At 37.0% G+C, this 17,151-nt stretch overlaps 1 protein-coding gene across 7 annotated transcripts in view; it reads right to left on the reverse strand.

Annotated features, from left to right (window-relative positions):
- The window catches only part of LOC128982937 (rab5 GDP/GTP exchange factor-like), a 255,403-nt gene that overhangs the window by 83,927 nt on the left and 154,325 nt on the right, over nt 1-17,151 (reverse strand). For all 7 annotated transcript variants that reach the window (XM_054402024.1, XM_054402025.1, XM_054402028.1 and 4 more), the window contains exons 9-10: nt 13,826-13,936; nt 13,105-13,272 (exon numbers count right to left, since the gene is read on the reverse strand). In XM_054402024.1, coding sequence (XP_054257999.1) covers nt 13,105-13,272; nt 13,826-13,936 — 279 coding nt within the window. The remainder of the gene's footprint in view (nt 1-13,104; nt 13,273-13,825; nt 13,937-17,151) is intronic.

The raw sequence follows: 17,151 nt of genomic DNA on the forward strand, positions 1-17,151 counted from the left end.
CCTAAAAACAATGGTCATAAAATTTGATGACACTATTAAAACTTTCAAATAATTATTTTGTTTATATTTTGCTTTGGTTAAGCGTAGCAAATCCCCTAATTCAATTCTGTATTTGTGTGTGTATGTCTGTTGGTAACGCATTAATGTCCTTATTTCTCAGTGTTTCGTGGAAAAGACAAGAGCACCTTTGTTAATGAGAATTTCAACCCGAATAAAGTGTGCAGTAGTGAGGTTGAGGTAGTATTTTAACTACTTTTAACCAGTGTGAAAAGTAACTTTCAATTACAGGCCTACCTTAGGGCTATGCCTCAGCGATTCCTTTTATCATTAGATATAAAATATGGACTAACACGATCGGGTGACATTTAATTGCGAAGCATTTGTTTTGGCTTTGAAACTGTCAGATATTGTATTTGCGAAGGTTTATATGTATTCCTATACAGTAATAGTTTTGTCAGCATATCTGGAAAAATGCACACTAAATATGCAAACCAACTCCTGTTCTGAATATAAGGTTTCAACTTGCTACAAGATTCCCGTACGTAGAACGGGCAAACAGCTAGTAAATATATATATATATATATGAATTTGAACGGATGGTGTTTTTGGCCTCTAGAGACCTCAAAATGAAAAATTAAATCGGTCCCGGGTCCAGGTCTTACCATGAGTACTACGGTAATAGCTTATTCCCTATATGGGAAATTCGCTAAAAAGAGGAAGTATGTATGTATAAACCCTATGGACTCCGAAACTGCTTGACAGATTGTAATGAAACTTTTGGGCATGATTAAGCATTATCATTGACTTGGTCAAAGGCGTTATTGAAGCATGGCTCGTGTGAAGTTTGGTGCAGATCCATCCAAAGGGCTCCATCCCAGTGGCTCTGGGGTTTCCCATGTTATCCTTATGATTAATCATATTTAAACGGAATTCAAGAAGCTTAACAGCTATTTCAACTTAATAATTTGATTCTTTGATTTTCAATAGCATTAAAAAGTTACAAGGTTTACCAACAGGGTGAGCAGCACTATTAATCGTTTAAATTTATGACAACAGCTAATTTGAACCAAGTAGCAACAAAAAGCTGTGATACAATATGAGAACTGTAAAAATAGAACTTTTACAGTTATTTGTTTTTAATTTAATAAATAATTGTTGATACTGTGCAAATAAGGCGTTTTATTTTTAAAGGCATAATTCGTTAACTTATTGACTCTCTTTTTAACTATTTGGTTATACAAATCTATTGTGTTTGAAAAAGAATTTTGGGAAATGAAGTAGCTAGTTAATACTTTTGTTGGTGGATTACTAAAAGTTTACTACAAGCAGCAGATCTATGGAACATAATAATTATTCTCTTTAGTGTTCCCTTCCCGTTGCAAAGCACGGGTATGACGGCTAGTAAGGTAATAAATTGAAAGAATTGGCCTATTATAGGAATAAGTACAGCTGAAGTATTTTTAACATTAGGTACCGGTATATGGAAAGTTCCCTTTAGTAAGGAATTCGGCCTTAAGGGCAATTTATGAAATAATGGATAGTTTTACGCAAGGTTTCTCGTGATGACGAACATTTTAAGTATATGGTTTTGTGACGCAAAATTCTAGGGGGGGAATAAACTAGTATTCACCAAGTCAGGCTAGGCCTACCCCTAGAACTGGCCACACTCAAATTTCTTCCCTGGAGTGCTCAGAAGGAGCCGAGAAAAATCCAGGGGTCGATACGAAGTTGTCACGGCTTTGACTGATCAATTTATTTAAAATTTAATCGAAGGCTCAGAGCTCTAGAAGCGCTCAGGAAATCCTGCAGACGCCCAGTTGGAGCTATATCATCCCAGCCTTCGTACAAGTGTTTTGGAGAATTTTGCCTAACTTTTAGAGTGACTCTGTAGGGCCGACGAGTATCCAATCTTAAGCCAATGTGATATAAATACTCGTAATGAACTTTAAAATAATTAGCTAAAGGCCTAGGTAAATAGTATAAGATCGAATATAATGTAAAACCCAATCCCTACAGAGTCGTCGGGGCCTAATTAATATAATTGGACAGATAATTTATCGTGATAGGTTTAAAATAAATTTAATATTAATTTTCGTAGCTGGTTGTTCAAATCAGCCCGCTCCCAAGACTTGGTTCTTTCACCCGCCAAAGACGGGGTTTAGAACTTAGACGACAAGTCTCGGGGTATTAAAACGTCGAATCGACTAGAATAAATTTAAGTAATAACTAATCGTTAAACGAACAGAATAAACGTAATTTCGTAGCAAATTAATTTAAACGAACCGAAAGATATCCACCGCTAGTCACTGGCAGGCAGGAACTGGCGGGTTTTATGCAAGTCGGCGAAAACTAAGTTAATAAAATTTAGAAAATTAAATCGAATTTAAACGGGCAAAAAATGAGTGGCAGACGAGTATACGTATATTAAAAGAATAATAAAATGAACGTTAGAAAGTCTAACAACGAAGTTAGCTAACCTGAATCAATAACGTAGAATCGTATGGCGTGATCGTAATTTCGCAAGAGCTTCTCGTGAACAAGTCGACGGTTGAACAGCGAATGCGTAGTCTTGTAACGACGATGTTACTTCGTAGACAGCGTGTGAACGAATAATCCTGTCTTTGAGTAAAATCCTTCGTTCCTGCCCGCTCGAGGCTTACGCGCTCAAGCGGCGAACTCAAGTACTACTAGACAACAGCTGATCGCAAATTCACTTGTTGAGCTGGTCTAGTTTCGTCTGTCGTCTGTCAACAAATAAACACCAGTTTGGTGTTATGTCGTCGTCGGCGTTAAATATCTGTAAAATCGGCTGGTTTAACTTTATTATGTGAAGCGAAGTGCTATTATGAATAAATATGTAGTTGTGGATGTGTTTGTGTACTTCACTGTGAATAAAAATAGGCCTACGTTCTTTGGCCCATAGCCCAAGCTATGGCCAACACATAGGCCTAGGAGTAGGCTATTGTGGTTAAAAATCGGGTAAGTTCTGATGTTCATTTATTCGTAGTACGTTTTTACCCCCCTTAAAATTTGGCACCTTACAGTTTATGAGGGTGTGACTTGTAGTTTTCTCAAAAGTTCATGGGTACTTTGGGATTTATATATGGATAGTGGATACGTCATATATGAAAATTACGAACAGCTGTTTGGATAAAGATTACTCTTTCTAGCTGTAACTGATATGTTTACATAAATGTTGTTTACGAATCCTTTGTAGGCCCTAACCATTTCCGATCATGTTTGTAAGCAAATCCAAAACCAAGTGTGATTAATAATGGTGGCTTGTGTGTATCAAGTTGTAGTTGAGTTTTGATTACCGAAAAAAATACCGTGAATCAGTGTTGTACAGGACTGGGAAACTTATCCATCTATATAAATAAAATTAGAGTTTTATATGTCACCTCAATTTAAGGAATTTTTTATTACCAGAATATCTACATAGCGTTCGTATATTAGAAGCTTAGTATAAAATAAATAGATTTGCCAATTTTTGCCCAAATATATCCATAAACAAACAAACTACAACTGTTTACTTATTCTCCACAAGAATAACATGGGAATTTTTAATTTACAATTTTCTCCACAACCAATAACCATACTGTTATGTATTGTAAGTTTATATATTGAAATAATCTTACTAATATTATAAATGTGAAAGTTTGTGTGTTTGTTTGTTTGTTTGTTTGTTTGTTTGAAGTTCAATCACGCATAAACCACTGGACGGATTGGACTGAAATTTGGCATGATGACAGCTCACATTCCCGATTAACATATAGGCATATTCTTATCTCAAAAATCCTTTCGTGCTCCGCCCCAGTGGCTCTGTAGTTCCCCATGTTTACCTTATGAGTATTCATATTTAAAGGGAATTTAAGAATTTAGTCAGCTGTTTCAACTAAAAAAGTTGGTTCTATGATATACAAAAGCATTAAAAAGTTATAATATTTACCAACAGGGTGCAGCATTATAGTTTTTTAGCATTTATGTAAACAGCTAATTTTAACTAAGCAGCAACAAAAAACTGTGATACGTAGTGAGAACTGTCAAAGTAGGATTGTTTACAGTAATGTTTTTGTTTTTAATGTCATGAATAATTTGTGATTTTCTGTGAATTCATAATAATTGATTTTTCTTTATTGTTTAGATGAAGTGGTAGAACAATATGACTATGGTAGATGCGTAATACCATTTAGTATACCGTAAATTTAAAGAAGCAAATTTTATCAAACTTTGTCCTCCCCCATTGCAAACGTAACGCTTGGGTATAACTGCAATAAGCATTTTAAACTTATATGCCAACCCCGTATGAAGGACGGGTACTCTGCTAGTTAGTTAAATAAATTCAAGTTGAAAATGAGCCTTATTTTGTCACTAGTTTATTTACATTAATTGAATCACATTTTTGAACTAACAGATGATTAAATTATTAAATGCATAGCATTTGAAACATAGAGATACAAAAGTTTCTTCCCCACTAAATTTGTTCATAAGTCCAGTCTTTTTCGTTGCTTTCTTGTTCTGGCTGATTTGCGAGGAACATCTGTTGAAGCATTGTCATCTGTTTGAGGATTATTATGTTCACTGGGTTGAAGCCTGATTTCTGCATTTTTAAGTTGATCATTATTATTTTCTCTGCGTTGAAGCCTGATTTCTGTATTTTTGAGAGTACAGTAGAGCTATATATATAAAAAAACGTTCAAATAGAACGTTTTTAAAATTTTCAGTACAACAAATCATTTAGTTTTAAAACCATTGAAGATAGTATCTTACGATTGTGTCTTTGCCTAATGACATCTTAGGAATCACAGTACATTACCTTTTGGAGGCTACGGTTACGGTTTTTTCATAACAACAAAAAAGGTGTATAGCCTCATCCCTGCTGGATACGTCTTTGCCCACCTGTTCAGGTGAGGGATCTCCGGATACACGTTCTATTTGAACGTGTTGGAAAATGCTCATCTTGTCCGACCAGTGAAGATGGACTACGAGTTATATAGCTGGGGGCTTCACTGACACCAGTACATCCCATTCTTGTGAGATCCTTGTCAGTCCCAAAAGCCTCCACAGATATCCTAGGATGTAATTGTTTATCCAAGTGTCTATCTACAATGTAAACGCACAAGAAGAATCAAAAGACTTGCACAAAACTGTGCTACCGTTCTCGACAATGTTTGACCCCTTTAAATGGTCAATTCATTTTGTTAATATCTTCTTTTAAGTATTGCAATTAACAATTTATTTTCTCTCCGATGGCCTTTTTCTCATATTTCTTGTTCTTTTCCGAGGACAGAAGTTTTGGCGGCCAATGTTGGAACCTAGGTCCTACACAATTGTAGGAAGTATATAATGAGTGTTTCAATCCATTTGGCATCAGAGGAAAAGCCTTTATGGACGTTAAAATAATAATTTCAAACAAACAAACAAGGCAGATATACGGAAACAGAGTTTTTTGGCGGCCATATTGTGTGCCATCTTGGAAAATATTACCTCAAAGATTGTTGTAATTAAGTTTTGAGTATTGAAATGTGTTTGGCATTCTAAGAAAGCCCCTATGCAGACGTTTAAATTATTATTTTAAGCCAACTAATAAGAGAGATATGCGAAAACAGAGTTTTAGGACGCCATCTTGGGTGTCATCTTGGAACATATGCCCCTAAAAGTTTTTGTAAGTAAATTTGGAGTATTGCAATGTGTTTGCAATCCGATAAAACCCCTATGCAGATGTTAAAACTATTATTTTAGGTCAACTAAGAAGAGAGATATGCGTAAACAGAGTTTAAGAACGCCATCTTGGGTGCCATCTTGGAACATATGCTCCTAAAAGTTGAGGTAAGTAGATTTTGAGTATTGCAATGTGTTTGGCATATGAGAAAACCCCTATACAGATGTTTAAACCAATATTTTAGGCCAAATAACAAAAGAGTAATGGGGCAAACAGGGTCTGGCTGCCATCTTGGATACTGACTTCCGGTTCAAATTTCGATTTGGCAACACGCAGATTTGTACTCAGCAGGGTCGAATTACCCTAAAAAAGCTGTTTACCCAATTGTTACATGAAATTTTTCTTGCATTGCTCTTTTAGCGAATTTCCCTATAGGGAAGTAGCTATTACCGTAGGTGGCACGGTAAGACCTAGACCCGGGACCGATTTACTTTTTCATTTTGATGTCCCCAGAGGCCAAAAACACCATTCGTTCAAATTTTTATATATATATACGTCAGTGAACGCGATAACTTGAGTAATTTTTGTCCGATTTTGATGAAATTTGGTTTAAAGGTGTAAAGCGGGATAAACTTGAATGAGTTCGCGAACCAGCACGATCAGACCATGGGAACGGGGCTTTACGGGGGGTTTTATGGGGTAAAAATAGGTTTTTCTCACTTTTGACCCTCAAAACACAAAATTTCCCGATTTCTCTTTAGACCTTTTTAAAGAGCTTAAAAAAAAAATAATTTAGTATATAAAAGTATTTTTGTTTGATTGTTAGTAACGAAGAAAATTTAAAAAATTGTAAATTTAAAATTCCCATGTTATTCTTATGGTGAATATTGTCAAATGTTGTAGTTTGCTTGTTGATGATATCTTGATCAAACTTGGCAAATTTATTTATTTTGTACTAAGCTATCAATATTTTACTCAAAAACACACTTTATTAGTTTCCTTGTAGCAGCAAACCTAGGTACTCGTTAAACCTAATGTTATTAAAATATATTTAACTGAAAATCAATTCAGACAAATGGAAATTCGCTTAGTCGGCAGGTTTGCTGCGGCGGGGGTATTTTAAAAACGTACCTTCTCCAATTGTGTTTTGTTGTAAATTAATAACATTAATAATATATGGATTATTAAATTACAATATTTGATTTTGGTTATTAAATGATAAAGGATAATTACGTTTTTGTTACCCAAGCAGCTACAAGGTTGATTTTGGTCATACTTCGTCAGTAAAAACTCAAATATAATCACCTCAACGTATATTTAATCCGTTTTAAAACTAAAATCTTTATTAAAATCTAATTTATCACTTTTTTAAACGGGATATCACTATAAGTGTAATGGAGACTCTTAAAGCAAATTTCTTCTTCTTTTCAACTATAAAAGAACTATCAAAATAAGTCGAAAAACGATGGGAGTTATTTGAATTTTTCTCGATCAAGGTCAAGTCAGGTGGTCTGCCATATTGGATGGCAGCCATATTGGTACATGACCAACGCCGATCGTGGCAACATGCGTTTTCTTACTGTCCAAAGTGTCCTTAACAACAATCAAAAGAGAAAGTGCATCCGAATAATTTTGCATACTCAACCCCAACCACGGTCTGGTCTATTATGAGTATTCATAATTAAAGGGGATTAAAGAATTTAGTCAGCTGTTTTAACTAAAAAAGTTGGTTCTATGATATGCAAAAGCATTAAAATTTATAAGACTTACCAACAGGGTGCAGCACAATAATTCTTTTTGCTTTTATGAATACAGCTAATTTGAACCATTGACTATTTGAACTAAGCAGCAACAAAAAAAATGGGAATGCAATGAGAACTGTCAAAGTACAACTGTTTACAGTTATGTTTATGTTTTTAATTTCATGAATAATTTGTGATATTTTGCGAATTGTTAATAGTTTATCCGTCTCTGTTGTTTAGGTGAAGTGGTAGAACATTATGGCTATGGTAGATGTGTAATACTATAGTATGCTGTAAATTTTATATATTAAACAATTTTCTTCAAATTTGTCCTCCCCCATTGCGAACGCAAAGCTTGAGTATAACTGCAATAAGCATTTTATACTTATATGCCAACCCCGTACGAAGGACGGGTACTCTGCTTGTCTATATATATAAAAGGCAAAGCCCTCACTGACTCACTGACTGACTCACTCACTCATCACTAATTCTCTTACTTCCCATTTACCTAGGAGGCTGAAATTTGGTACACTGATTCTTTAGGCATTAAATAGGAAAACTAAGCTGTTTTTATTCTGATCGGACTCTCGGGCTCCACCCCAGTGGCTCTGGAGTTTCCCATGTTAACCTTATGAGTACTCATATTTAAATGGAATTAATGAATCTTAACAGCTGTTTCAATTAAACAAGTTGGTTCTGTTCTATGATGTTCAATAGCATTTAAGTTACAAGGATTACCAACAGGGTGCAGCACTATTATTTCTTTTACATTTATGACAACAGCTAATTTGCAACCAAATGAGTGAGCGTAGCGAACAAACTCCAACCTGGAGGCGAGTTAGCGTAGCGAACAAGCTAACCTGAAGGCAAGTGAGTGCAGCGAACGAGCTCCAACCTAAAAGTGAGTGAGCGTAGCGAACTAACTTCATCCAGGACGTGATTGAGCCATGCGAACGAGCTCACTTATGAAGTTAAACGGGGCAAAGCCCGCGGGTACAGCTAGTAAATATATAAATACATATATATATATATATGAATTTGAAAGGATAGTGTTTTTGGCTTCTAGGGACATTAAAATTAAAAAGTAAATCGGTCCCGGGTCCAAGTCTTACCATGAGACCTACGGTAATAGCTTATTCCCTAAAAGTTGCCGTTTGTACAACTGAACCAAGTTAAATGATTTGAAATGTCATTGTTGCACAATAATAATGATTGTGCAATATTGAATTTCATTGATAAAAGTTCAAATTGTGACGTTAATGTGTGTTTACAGCGTTTTAATGGGTTTGTCATCTGATTTTATACTATATTGTATTAACCGTATTTTTCATTACCCCCCTCCCCCCCCTATTAACTCAGGTGATCGAGTATCTAAACAATAGTACTGTAAACAATAGTATTGTAGCCTATGCTACTTGATTGTATTTTAACGAGCTTTATGTCAACAAAGCGTTCTGTGCTGAGTCGCGATGTAGCTTGTGTCTGTGCCACGCGTTATTATCTTTATCTATCTCAGCAGTTGAGCCATTCCGTGCCCTCATTCTTAGATCTCACGTCTTGCTAATCTTAATAATCTGAATAATAACTTCCTACACGAATCCTAGAAATTAGTATTTAAACTAATTGAATTCAATAATATAACTATTGTCATTAATTAATCGACTTTCTATCTGGTGACTTTGTAATATATTTTTGACTATCGTCACGTTGAACACTGTTGCAATCAACTTCAGCCACCCTGCATTTTTTGCAACCCTCCCAAGAATTTCAATGACACAGTCTGCGTCACAGCCCCCCCTTGTGGGCAGCCCTGGGTATATAAGCCTGATGCAGTACAAATGCGTTCACGCCAGACGCTGCATCAATAATAGTAAAAAAAAAAGAACTGGGGCTTGAAGAGTTGTTGGAGATTTTCTGGTCTAGGCTGTCAACTCCAGCTTTTGTGTGGTTGTACAGTCAAACCCAGTGCAGATCGTGAAGTAAAATCATTCCTTTACGGCTTTACTGGGGAAATAACCCTGTTATCATTTGTCCCCAAGCAGAAGAAAGCTGTGATAATGGTGTAATCAATGCATCACACTGCTGCAGATGACCCAGACACTGGAAAGCCAGATATCATAGCCCTGTCAGGGTTAACAAATGATAACAGGGTTATTTCCCCAGTAAAGCCGTAAAGGAATGATTTTACTTCACGATCTGCACTGGGTTTGACTCCAGATCGAGATATTCAAGGTGAGTCGGGGTATCATTTTTGATTATCATATTTCAATTTCATAGCTCTAATTTTTCCATTCGTCCAACGCACGATTTCATCAAGGATATTTTGTGTCATAAGCAGTTCCCATACTTCAAAGGGTGATGGGCTATCACCAAGATTTTTCGCTTTTGTCTTTAACCCTGGAATGTGAGTAATAATGTTATGACCCCGTGTTCTTGTGTTTGATGGGGGCATGGTCTTCCTCCATTTGAAAGCACGCTTAGTTTTGGTTGGTTTCCCATAGTAAAATAGATTTGTTACACGCCTACGGATCGGTTGCTCTTCACAGTTGTCTTGCATATCCATTGGATCTCCAGCACCATCAATGAATGATTTCATTCATGAGGCTTTGAATGATTTCATCTCTACATGATTATTATCCTCACATCTACAGTTTCTTCTCAATTTATTTGTTGGTGATTAACCACATCTGGCTCACCCTGTTGGACTAGTTTGTTTTCTTGTGATGCTCCCTGTAAATTTTCCTCGTCATCAGCAGAAGGAGGAACTAAATCACATTCATTTTCATTTTCACTCATTTCTTGTTCCGACTTACTGTTATGAATACTTTCAATAACATAATCTGAATCCTGATTACTATCTTCACTATCATCAGACTTGTCTGGTGGATCGTCAAGGCATTCTTCCAAATATGCCTCATAGTTTCATGAGGCAGTACTTACAAAACGCCTCGGCCTACTTCTTGTAGGGTCTTGAACAGTAGAAGTTGAAGGTATTTTGGCTGTGTTTGAGGAATCCATTTCGAACCACTGTGATGTCCATAAGTTACGCAATTACTATACACTGTCTATGAGACGTCACAATGATATATCTAAAATTACATAATCACTATACAACGTTCACGAGACGTTACTATGATAAGTAAAAAATTACGTAATCACTATACCACGCTGAGAGACGCAAATTCAAAAAGTCGGAACACTTTCACTACACAAAGGCCACCACTCGACTGAAAAGTATTGGGTGGGACTGGTTTTTAGGTGGAAGGGTGGGGGGGGGATTGGAGTGGGGAGTTTGGCTGACGTCCACGAGACATCGGTATAGTAGTTAAGGGTTAAATACAGACCGAAGACACCAAAGGTGTAGGCTAATCAAAATCGCCATTACTAAGAAATATGGGTAAAATAGGCACTATTTGAAGTCTCTGGCAAACTTTAAAAATAGACGGAATCTGATGGTTTATGTTTGTTTACATAAATTAGTTCATAAACTTTCATAATATATAGGCTTTAGTAATTTAAAAACCAATATTTAAAAAAAAATTACTTTAACAACTTTTGATAGGTACATGTATACGTTTTTTCAAAAATATTTTACCAACACTCTGAGGGGTCCTAATTCACGATAAACCCCATAAACATATATAGGAGTAATCATTTTACACAGTTTTATCTTTTATGATTATATAGTTATATACAAAAATTTTTTTTTTTATCTATAACGGTCTCACGGACAGAAGAGCAATAAATTTGTGATAAATTCCCCTTCGCAGCAAACCTGCAGTTAGTCTGCAGGGCGAAATTCCATTTGCCTGATTGAATTTACTCTTAAACATCTCCTTGCAGTAATAAAATGTAATTGTTTCCATAGTTATTGGTTTTTGCCTTCCCATTAAACTACGAAAATAACAATGATATATACCCTCATTTTAATTTTAATTTTTATCATAGAGACAGAGGACACAATATTGCCTTCCTAGGGCAAACCTCTAGAGGGAACTGCACTATCATGTCATTCACAGAATGTGTGCAAGTACCTGAGGTGTGATGGGAGGTGGTAGTTGTGTGATCGCAGGGTCCTCCTGGTCCAGGGTTACAGGAGTTCCTTGACAGTTGAGAGACAGAGGACACAACATTGCCTTCCTAGAGCAAACCTCTAGAGGGAACTGCACTATCATGTCATTCACAGAATGTGTGCAAGTACCTGAGGTGTGTTGGGAGGTGGTAGTTGTGTGATCGCAGGGTCCTCCTGGTCCAGGGTTACAGGAGTTCCTACACAGTTGAGAGACAGGACACAACATTGCCTTCCTAGGGCAAACCTCTAGAGGGAACTGCACTATCATGTCATTCACAGAATGTGTGCAAGTACCTGAGGTGTGTTGGGAGGTGGTAGTTGTGTGATCGCAGGGTCCTCCTGGTCCAGGGTTACAGGAGTTCCTTGACAGTTGAGAGACAGAGGACACAACATTGCCTTCCTAGGGCAAACCTCTAGAGGGAACTGCACTATCATGTCATTCACAGAATGTGTGCAAGTACCTGAGGTGTGATGGGAGGTGGTAGTTGTGTGATCGCAGGGTCCTCCTGGTCCAGGGTTACAGGAGTTCCTTGACAGTTGAGAGACAGAGGACACAACATTGCCTTCCTAGGGCAAACCTCTAGAGGGAACTGCACTATCATGTCATTCACAGAATGTGTGCAAGTACCTGAGGTGTGATGGGAGGTGGTAATTGTGTGATCGCAGGGTCCTCCTGGTCCAGGGTTACAGGAGTTCCTTGACAGTTGAGAGACAGAGGACACAACATTGCCTTCCTAGAGCAAACCTCTAGAGGGAACTGCACTATCATGTCATTCACAGAATGTGTGCAAGTACCTGAGGTGTGTTGGGAGGTGGTAGTTGTGTGATCGCAGGGTCCTCCTGGTCCAGGGTTACAGGAGTTCCTACACAGTTGAGAGACAGGACACAACATTGCCTTCCTAGGGCAAACCTCTAGAGGGAACTGCACTATCATGTCATTCACAGAATGTGTGCAAGTACCTGAGGTGTGTTGGGAGGTGGTAGTTGTGTGATCGCAGGGTCCTCCTGGTCCAGGGTTACAGGAGTTCCTTGACAGTTGAGAGACAGAGGACACAACATTGCCTTCCTAGGGCAAACCTCTAGAGGGAACTGCACTATCATGTCATTCACAGAATGTGTGCAAGTACCTGAGGTGTGATGGGAGGTGGTAGTTGTGTGATCGCAGGGTCCTCCTGGTCCAGGGTTACAGGAGTTCCTTGACAGTTGAGAGACAGAGGACACAACATTGCCTTCCTAGGGCAAACCTCTAGAGGGAACTGCACTATCATGTCATTCACAGAATGTGTGCAAGTACCTGAGGTGTGATGGGAGGTGGTAGTTGTGTGATCGCAGGGTCCTCCTGGTCCAGGGTTACAGGAGTTCCTTGACAGTTGAGAGACAGAGGACACAACATTGCCTTCCTAGGGCAAACCTCTAGAGGGAACTGCACTATCATGTCATTCACAGAATGTGTGCAAGTACCTGAGGTGTGTTGGGAGGTGGTAGTTGTGTGATCGCAGGGTCCTCCTGGTCCAGGGTTACAGGAGTTCCTTGACAGTTGAGAGACAGAGGACACAACATTGCCTTCCTAGGGCAAACCTCTAGAGGGAACTGCACTATCATGTCATTCACAGAATGTGTGCAAGTACCTGAGGTGTGATGGGAGGTGGTAGTTGTGTGATCGCAGGGTCCTCCTGGTCCAGGGTTACAGGAGTTCCTAGACAGTTGAGAGACAGAGGACGCAACACTGCCTTCCTGGGTCGAACTTCTAGAGGGAACTGCACTATCATGCCATTCACTCGTTTCTTTACAAGTTCCTGTAAGTAAACCATTGTTTTTACTGAAGAGATAATCAATTGTTTATTAATGAGAGACCATGAGATAAATTTGGATGGTTGAACTTTTTGAAAGTCAGGATATAATGATTGATTGATCCTGTCCGAGTTAATAATGTTTTCTAAAGAACTAAAAATCAATTTTTGTTTAATACAATAATACAGTAATTTTGCTGTGCAAACACAGTAAGGTTAGAGATAATGTAGCTGCCTGATCAGAGATACTTATCACAAAGAAACCCAATCCCATCAACCCATCCGAGTCATCTTATTATTTTTCACTTAATAAGACTAGAAATTGGTTTGTATGTTGTAGTAGTAATATTTAAAATTCCATTGTTTTATCATTACACTCAATTCTCCTAACCAATTAGTTTTGGAAAACCATTATATTTCAAAACTAACAATAGTTAAGAAAAAAAGCAAAAGAAAAGGAAACCATAAAATATTTGTTTATATATTTACAATTAAATTGCTTAAATTTACCTAGTACTTCACAAACAGTGTTTTTGTTGGTAAACTAAGGAACCCTTACTTCAAAACTGTGCATTTCTTCTTTGAGCTGATTAATATCTTCCATAAAGATATCAGATTTGTGATGAAGATCCTTGAAAATCGCTTTGTGTTCATTCATTAAGTGTTTGCCCTGCAAAAAAAATATTACTATAAAGAGGATACATCTATATATTAATTACGTAAGGAAATTCTTTATGTCAAAATTGTGAGTGACTGCGATGTCGTAGAACGACGGGAGAGGGCTCAAATTAAAGGTCTCTTTTCCGTGATGGCGGGGAAAATAGTGAAATCCCCAATATGTTAACACAAAATTAGATATAGCCTAACGTAAAATGTTCCCCTTAAGAATAGCATTGAAAACCATACACAGCTGATTTTTGTTTACTTAAATATAGGTGATCGCACTATATCTCTAAGCCAGTATTCAATACACGCAATTGGTTTACTTCTTAGCCAGTTAACTCTGCAATGTACTGTATATAGATTAAAACCAGGGATAGGGTTATCTATAATGAGACTTTTTGAAAACCAAAAACCAAACAAAAGAATTTTCGTGTTAACTGTCAGTTCTGGTGGAAAGGCATTTCGTGATTGGCTTCTACAACTGGGAAATGGAACCCTAAAAACCATAAAATATTACGCAATGTGGCTAATAAAACTGTTTATTTTGTATAGTACTTATTTACTTCCCTAAAGTTTCATCACAATCGGATGGTAGTTTAGTATCGCATAAAGGAAAAACATACGACAGACAGACAAACATAGGATTTCATCTATAGATAATAACAAAGTAACCATAGAGACTTTTTTACACAAAGATATGGTGTCTATCTTGACAAATAAATAATTGAGACTTTTTGATAACCAAAAACCAAACAAAAAAATATTATCTTGTCAACTGTCAATTCTGATGGAAAGGAATTTCGTGATTAGCTTGGACAACTAGGAAATGGAACCCTTAAACCATAAAATATTACTTAATTTGGCAAATAAAACTGTTCATTTTGTATGGATACAGTAGGACTTATTTACTTCCCTAAAGTTTCATAACGATCCAATGGTCGTTTAATAACGCATAAAGGACAAACATACCACAAACAAACATTGGATTTTCATATACAGGGTGTTTCAAAAAGGACTTAACAACTTTGATAGTTTATATAAAATTAATGAAACAAGGCACCAAGCTGGTTTTGTTGTTGTTTTAAAGGGAAACACATCAAGTTTTGATTCGCGCAATACACCAGTGCTTAGTCGCGCCTCATAAGCAACACAAGCGCTAGCGGCAGTTACGTTAAAAATGGCTGTGTTCACTGGACCTGTGTTCTGAGAGCTGTGTGTTCTGGTTTGACAAATCAAAGTCGGGGACAACAGGTCAGCGTAATTTTCTTACCAAATACGTTAAAAGTCCTCCTTGGGGCAGTGAAAATCCAAATGAAACATTGCAACATGTTCGAGATAGCGCTGAAGTGAACGTTTTTTTGTGCGTTGAGCAAGAGGAAAATGCATGCCCATTTTTTTTCCAAGAGAGAACCATTAGCGGGATAGTGTTCCTTGATATGCTGCAACAATTTTTGATACCACAGATCGATGAGGATGACCAAGAACAAAATGTTTACTTCATGCAAGATGGCGCACCACCACACTATCTGACTGACGTCCAGTATTTTCTCAATGACCACTTTCCAGGTCAATGGATTGGCCATGATGCGCCAATTGCATGCCCCCCCCCCCCCCCTGATCTGAATATTCCCCTGACCTGACACCGCTAGTTTCTTCTGGGGTTTCATGAAAGAAGGTGTACGTAATTCCTTTGACGGTCACTTTACCTGAACTTAAAGTACGAATTAACGCTGCCGCCGAGCAAGTTACGCCTGAAATGCTAGTGAGAGTCTGGGAAGAAATCGACTACAGATGGGATCCCCACAGGATAACTAAAGGCAGCCACATAGAAAATCTTTAGTTTAAGGTAAAAAAAAAAACTTGAAGTGTTTTCCTTTCAAACAACGCCAAAACCAGCTCTGTACCTTGTTTCATTAAAGGTATATGAGTTTTCAAAGATGTAAAGTCCTTTTTGAAACACCCTGTCGTTTACCGGGTGTCCCACGTAAGGTGTCTCAAATTGATTACGGAAAAACTGCTTAACGTACAAGGATGAAATCATTTCCCGCTAAGTTATTACCGCCAAGGAATAACGTAAAAATATTTTTAACTTTTTTCCCGATACAGGGATGTGTCAAAAACTGAGGGTCACTAGTTTAAGTCATGTTATACATTATTTGAAAGTATAACAGTTTATTTTTAAAATAGCGACAGTTTTTTTTATCGATATGTTTTTTATACTTTGTGTTTCCTATACCAACACACTTAGCCCTTCTCCGGTTGAATTATCTTACTCGTTATGAACTTAGCTTTACTGTGATATGCTACAAGTAACGGTTATTTGGAATAATAAAAATTCCAGAAAAATTGATTTTTGAACATTTGCAAATGCCCATGTTGTTCAAAATTTTCAAATAGCAACATATATGTCAATTGGCACATTATTTTATAGGTTTTTTTTCAATTCTTAACAACTTTGAAATTTACACTTACTTCATATCTATTTTAGTTTTTGTGTAAATAAAAAAATCCTAATTTTCCTATATCAAATTCATGTTATTTGGGTTTAACACTAAATTAAATGGGGCCAATAGTTGTGTTAAATGAGTATGCTGTCTATAGAAAAAGAAAGTTATAGGCCTGAGAATTCAGCCGTGATGGAATTATAACAGGTTGTTGTTACATTACAATTACAGTCTAATCTTCAAGAAGAACTGGTACCGGTAATATTGGGATGAATCAAATTTTAAAAATGAGTTTTGTAATTAAAAATTTTTGATTTAAAAATTCATTAAATATTGGTGATGTTTTTATTTTAAATGTTAATAATAGTCTACCTATACCTTTATAGAGAAGCTAATAACGGATGAGATAAAGATACTGATATTAACTGTTACTTTAGTACAAGTACTTCTGAGAAAAGAAGCATATAAACCTGAATGTCAGATGAGCAAATGGACTCGTGTACCCCATCCCTATTTTATACTTTAAATAAATTATTATCTTATAAAGGCGGCTCCAGACATGCACCTTTTGCCAAGCACCGAGCAGCGACTCGCCGAATCGCGAGTAGTGTGGATAGGCGTTTCTCTAATTGGCAAGCAGCTAACATTCCTGCTCGTGTTTTCCTATTCATTGTCGGTATTTTTGCACACATCAAAGTGAACAAATATTTGTTATTCCCGAAACAAACAAAAAACGTACAGTAGCTTGGAAAAAACACATGTGTGTAGACATCTACTC

This window comes from Macrosteles quadrilineatus, unplaced genomic scaffold, assembly GCF_028750875.1.
Source record: "Macrosteles quadrilineatus isolate MER2022 unplaced genomic scaffold, UCM_ALF_1.0 Scaffold_1__1_contigs__length_201487025, whole genome shotgun sequence".
Lineage (NCBI taxonomy): Eukaryota > Metazoa > Arthropoda > Insecta > Hemiptera > Cicadellidae > Macrosteles > Macrosteles quadrilineatus.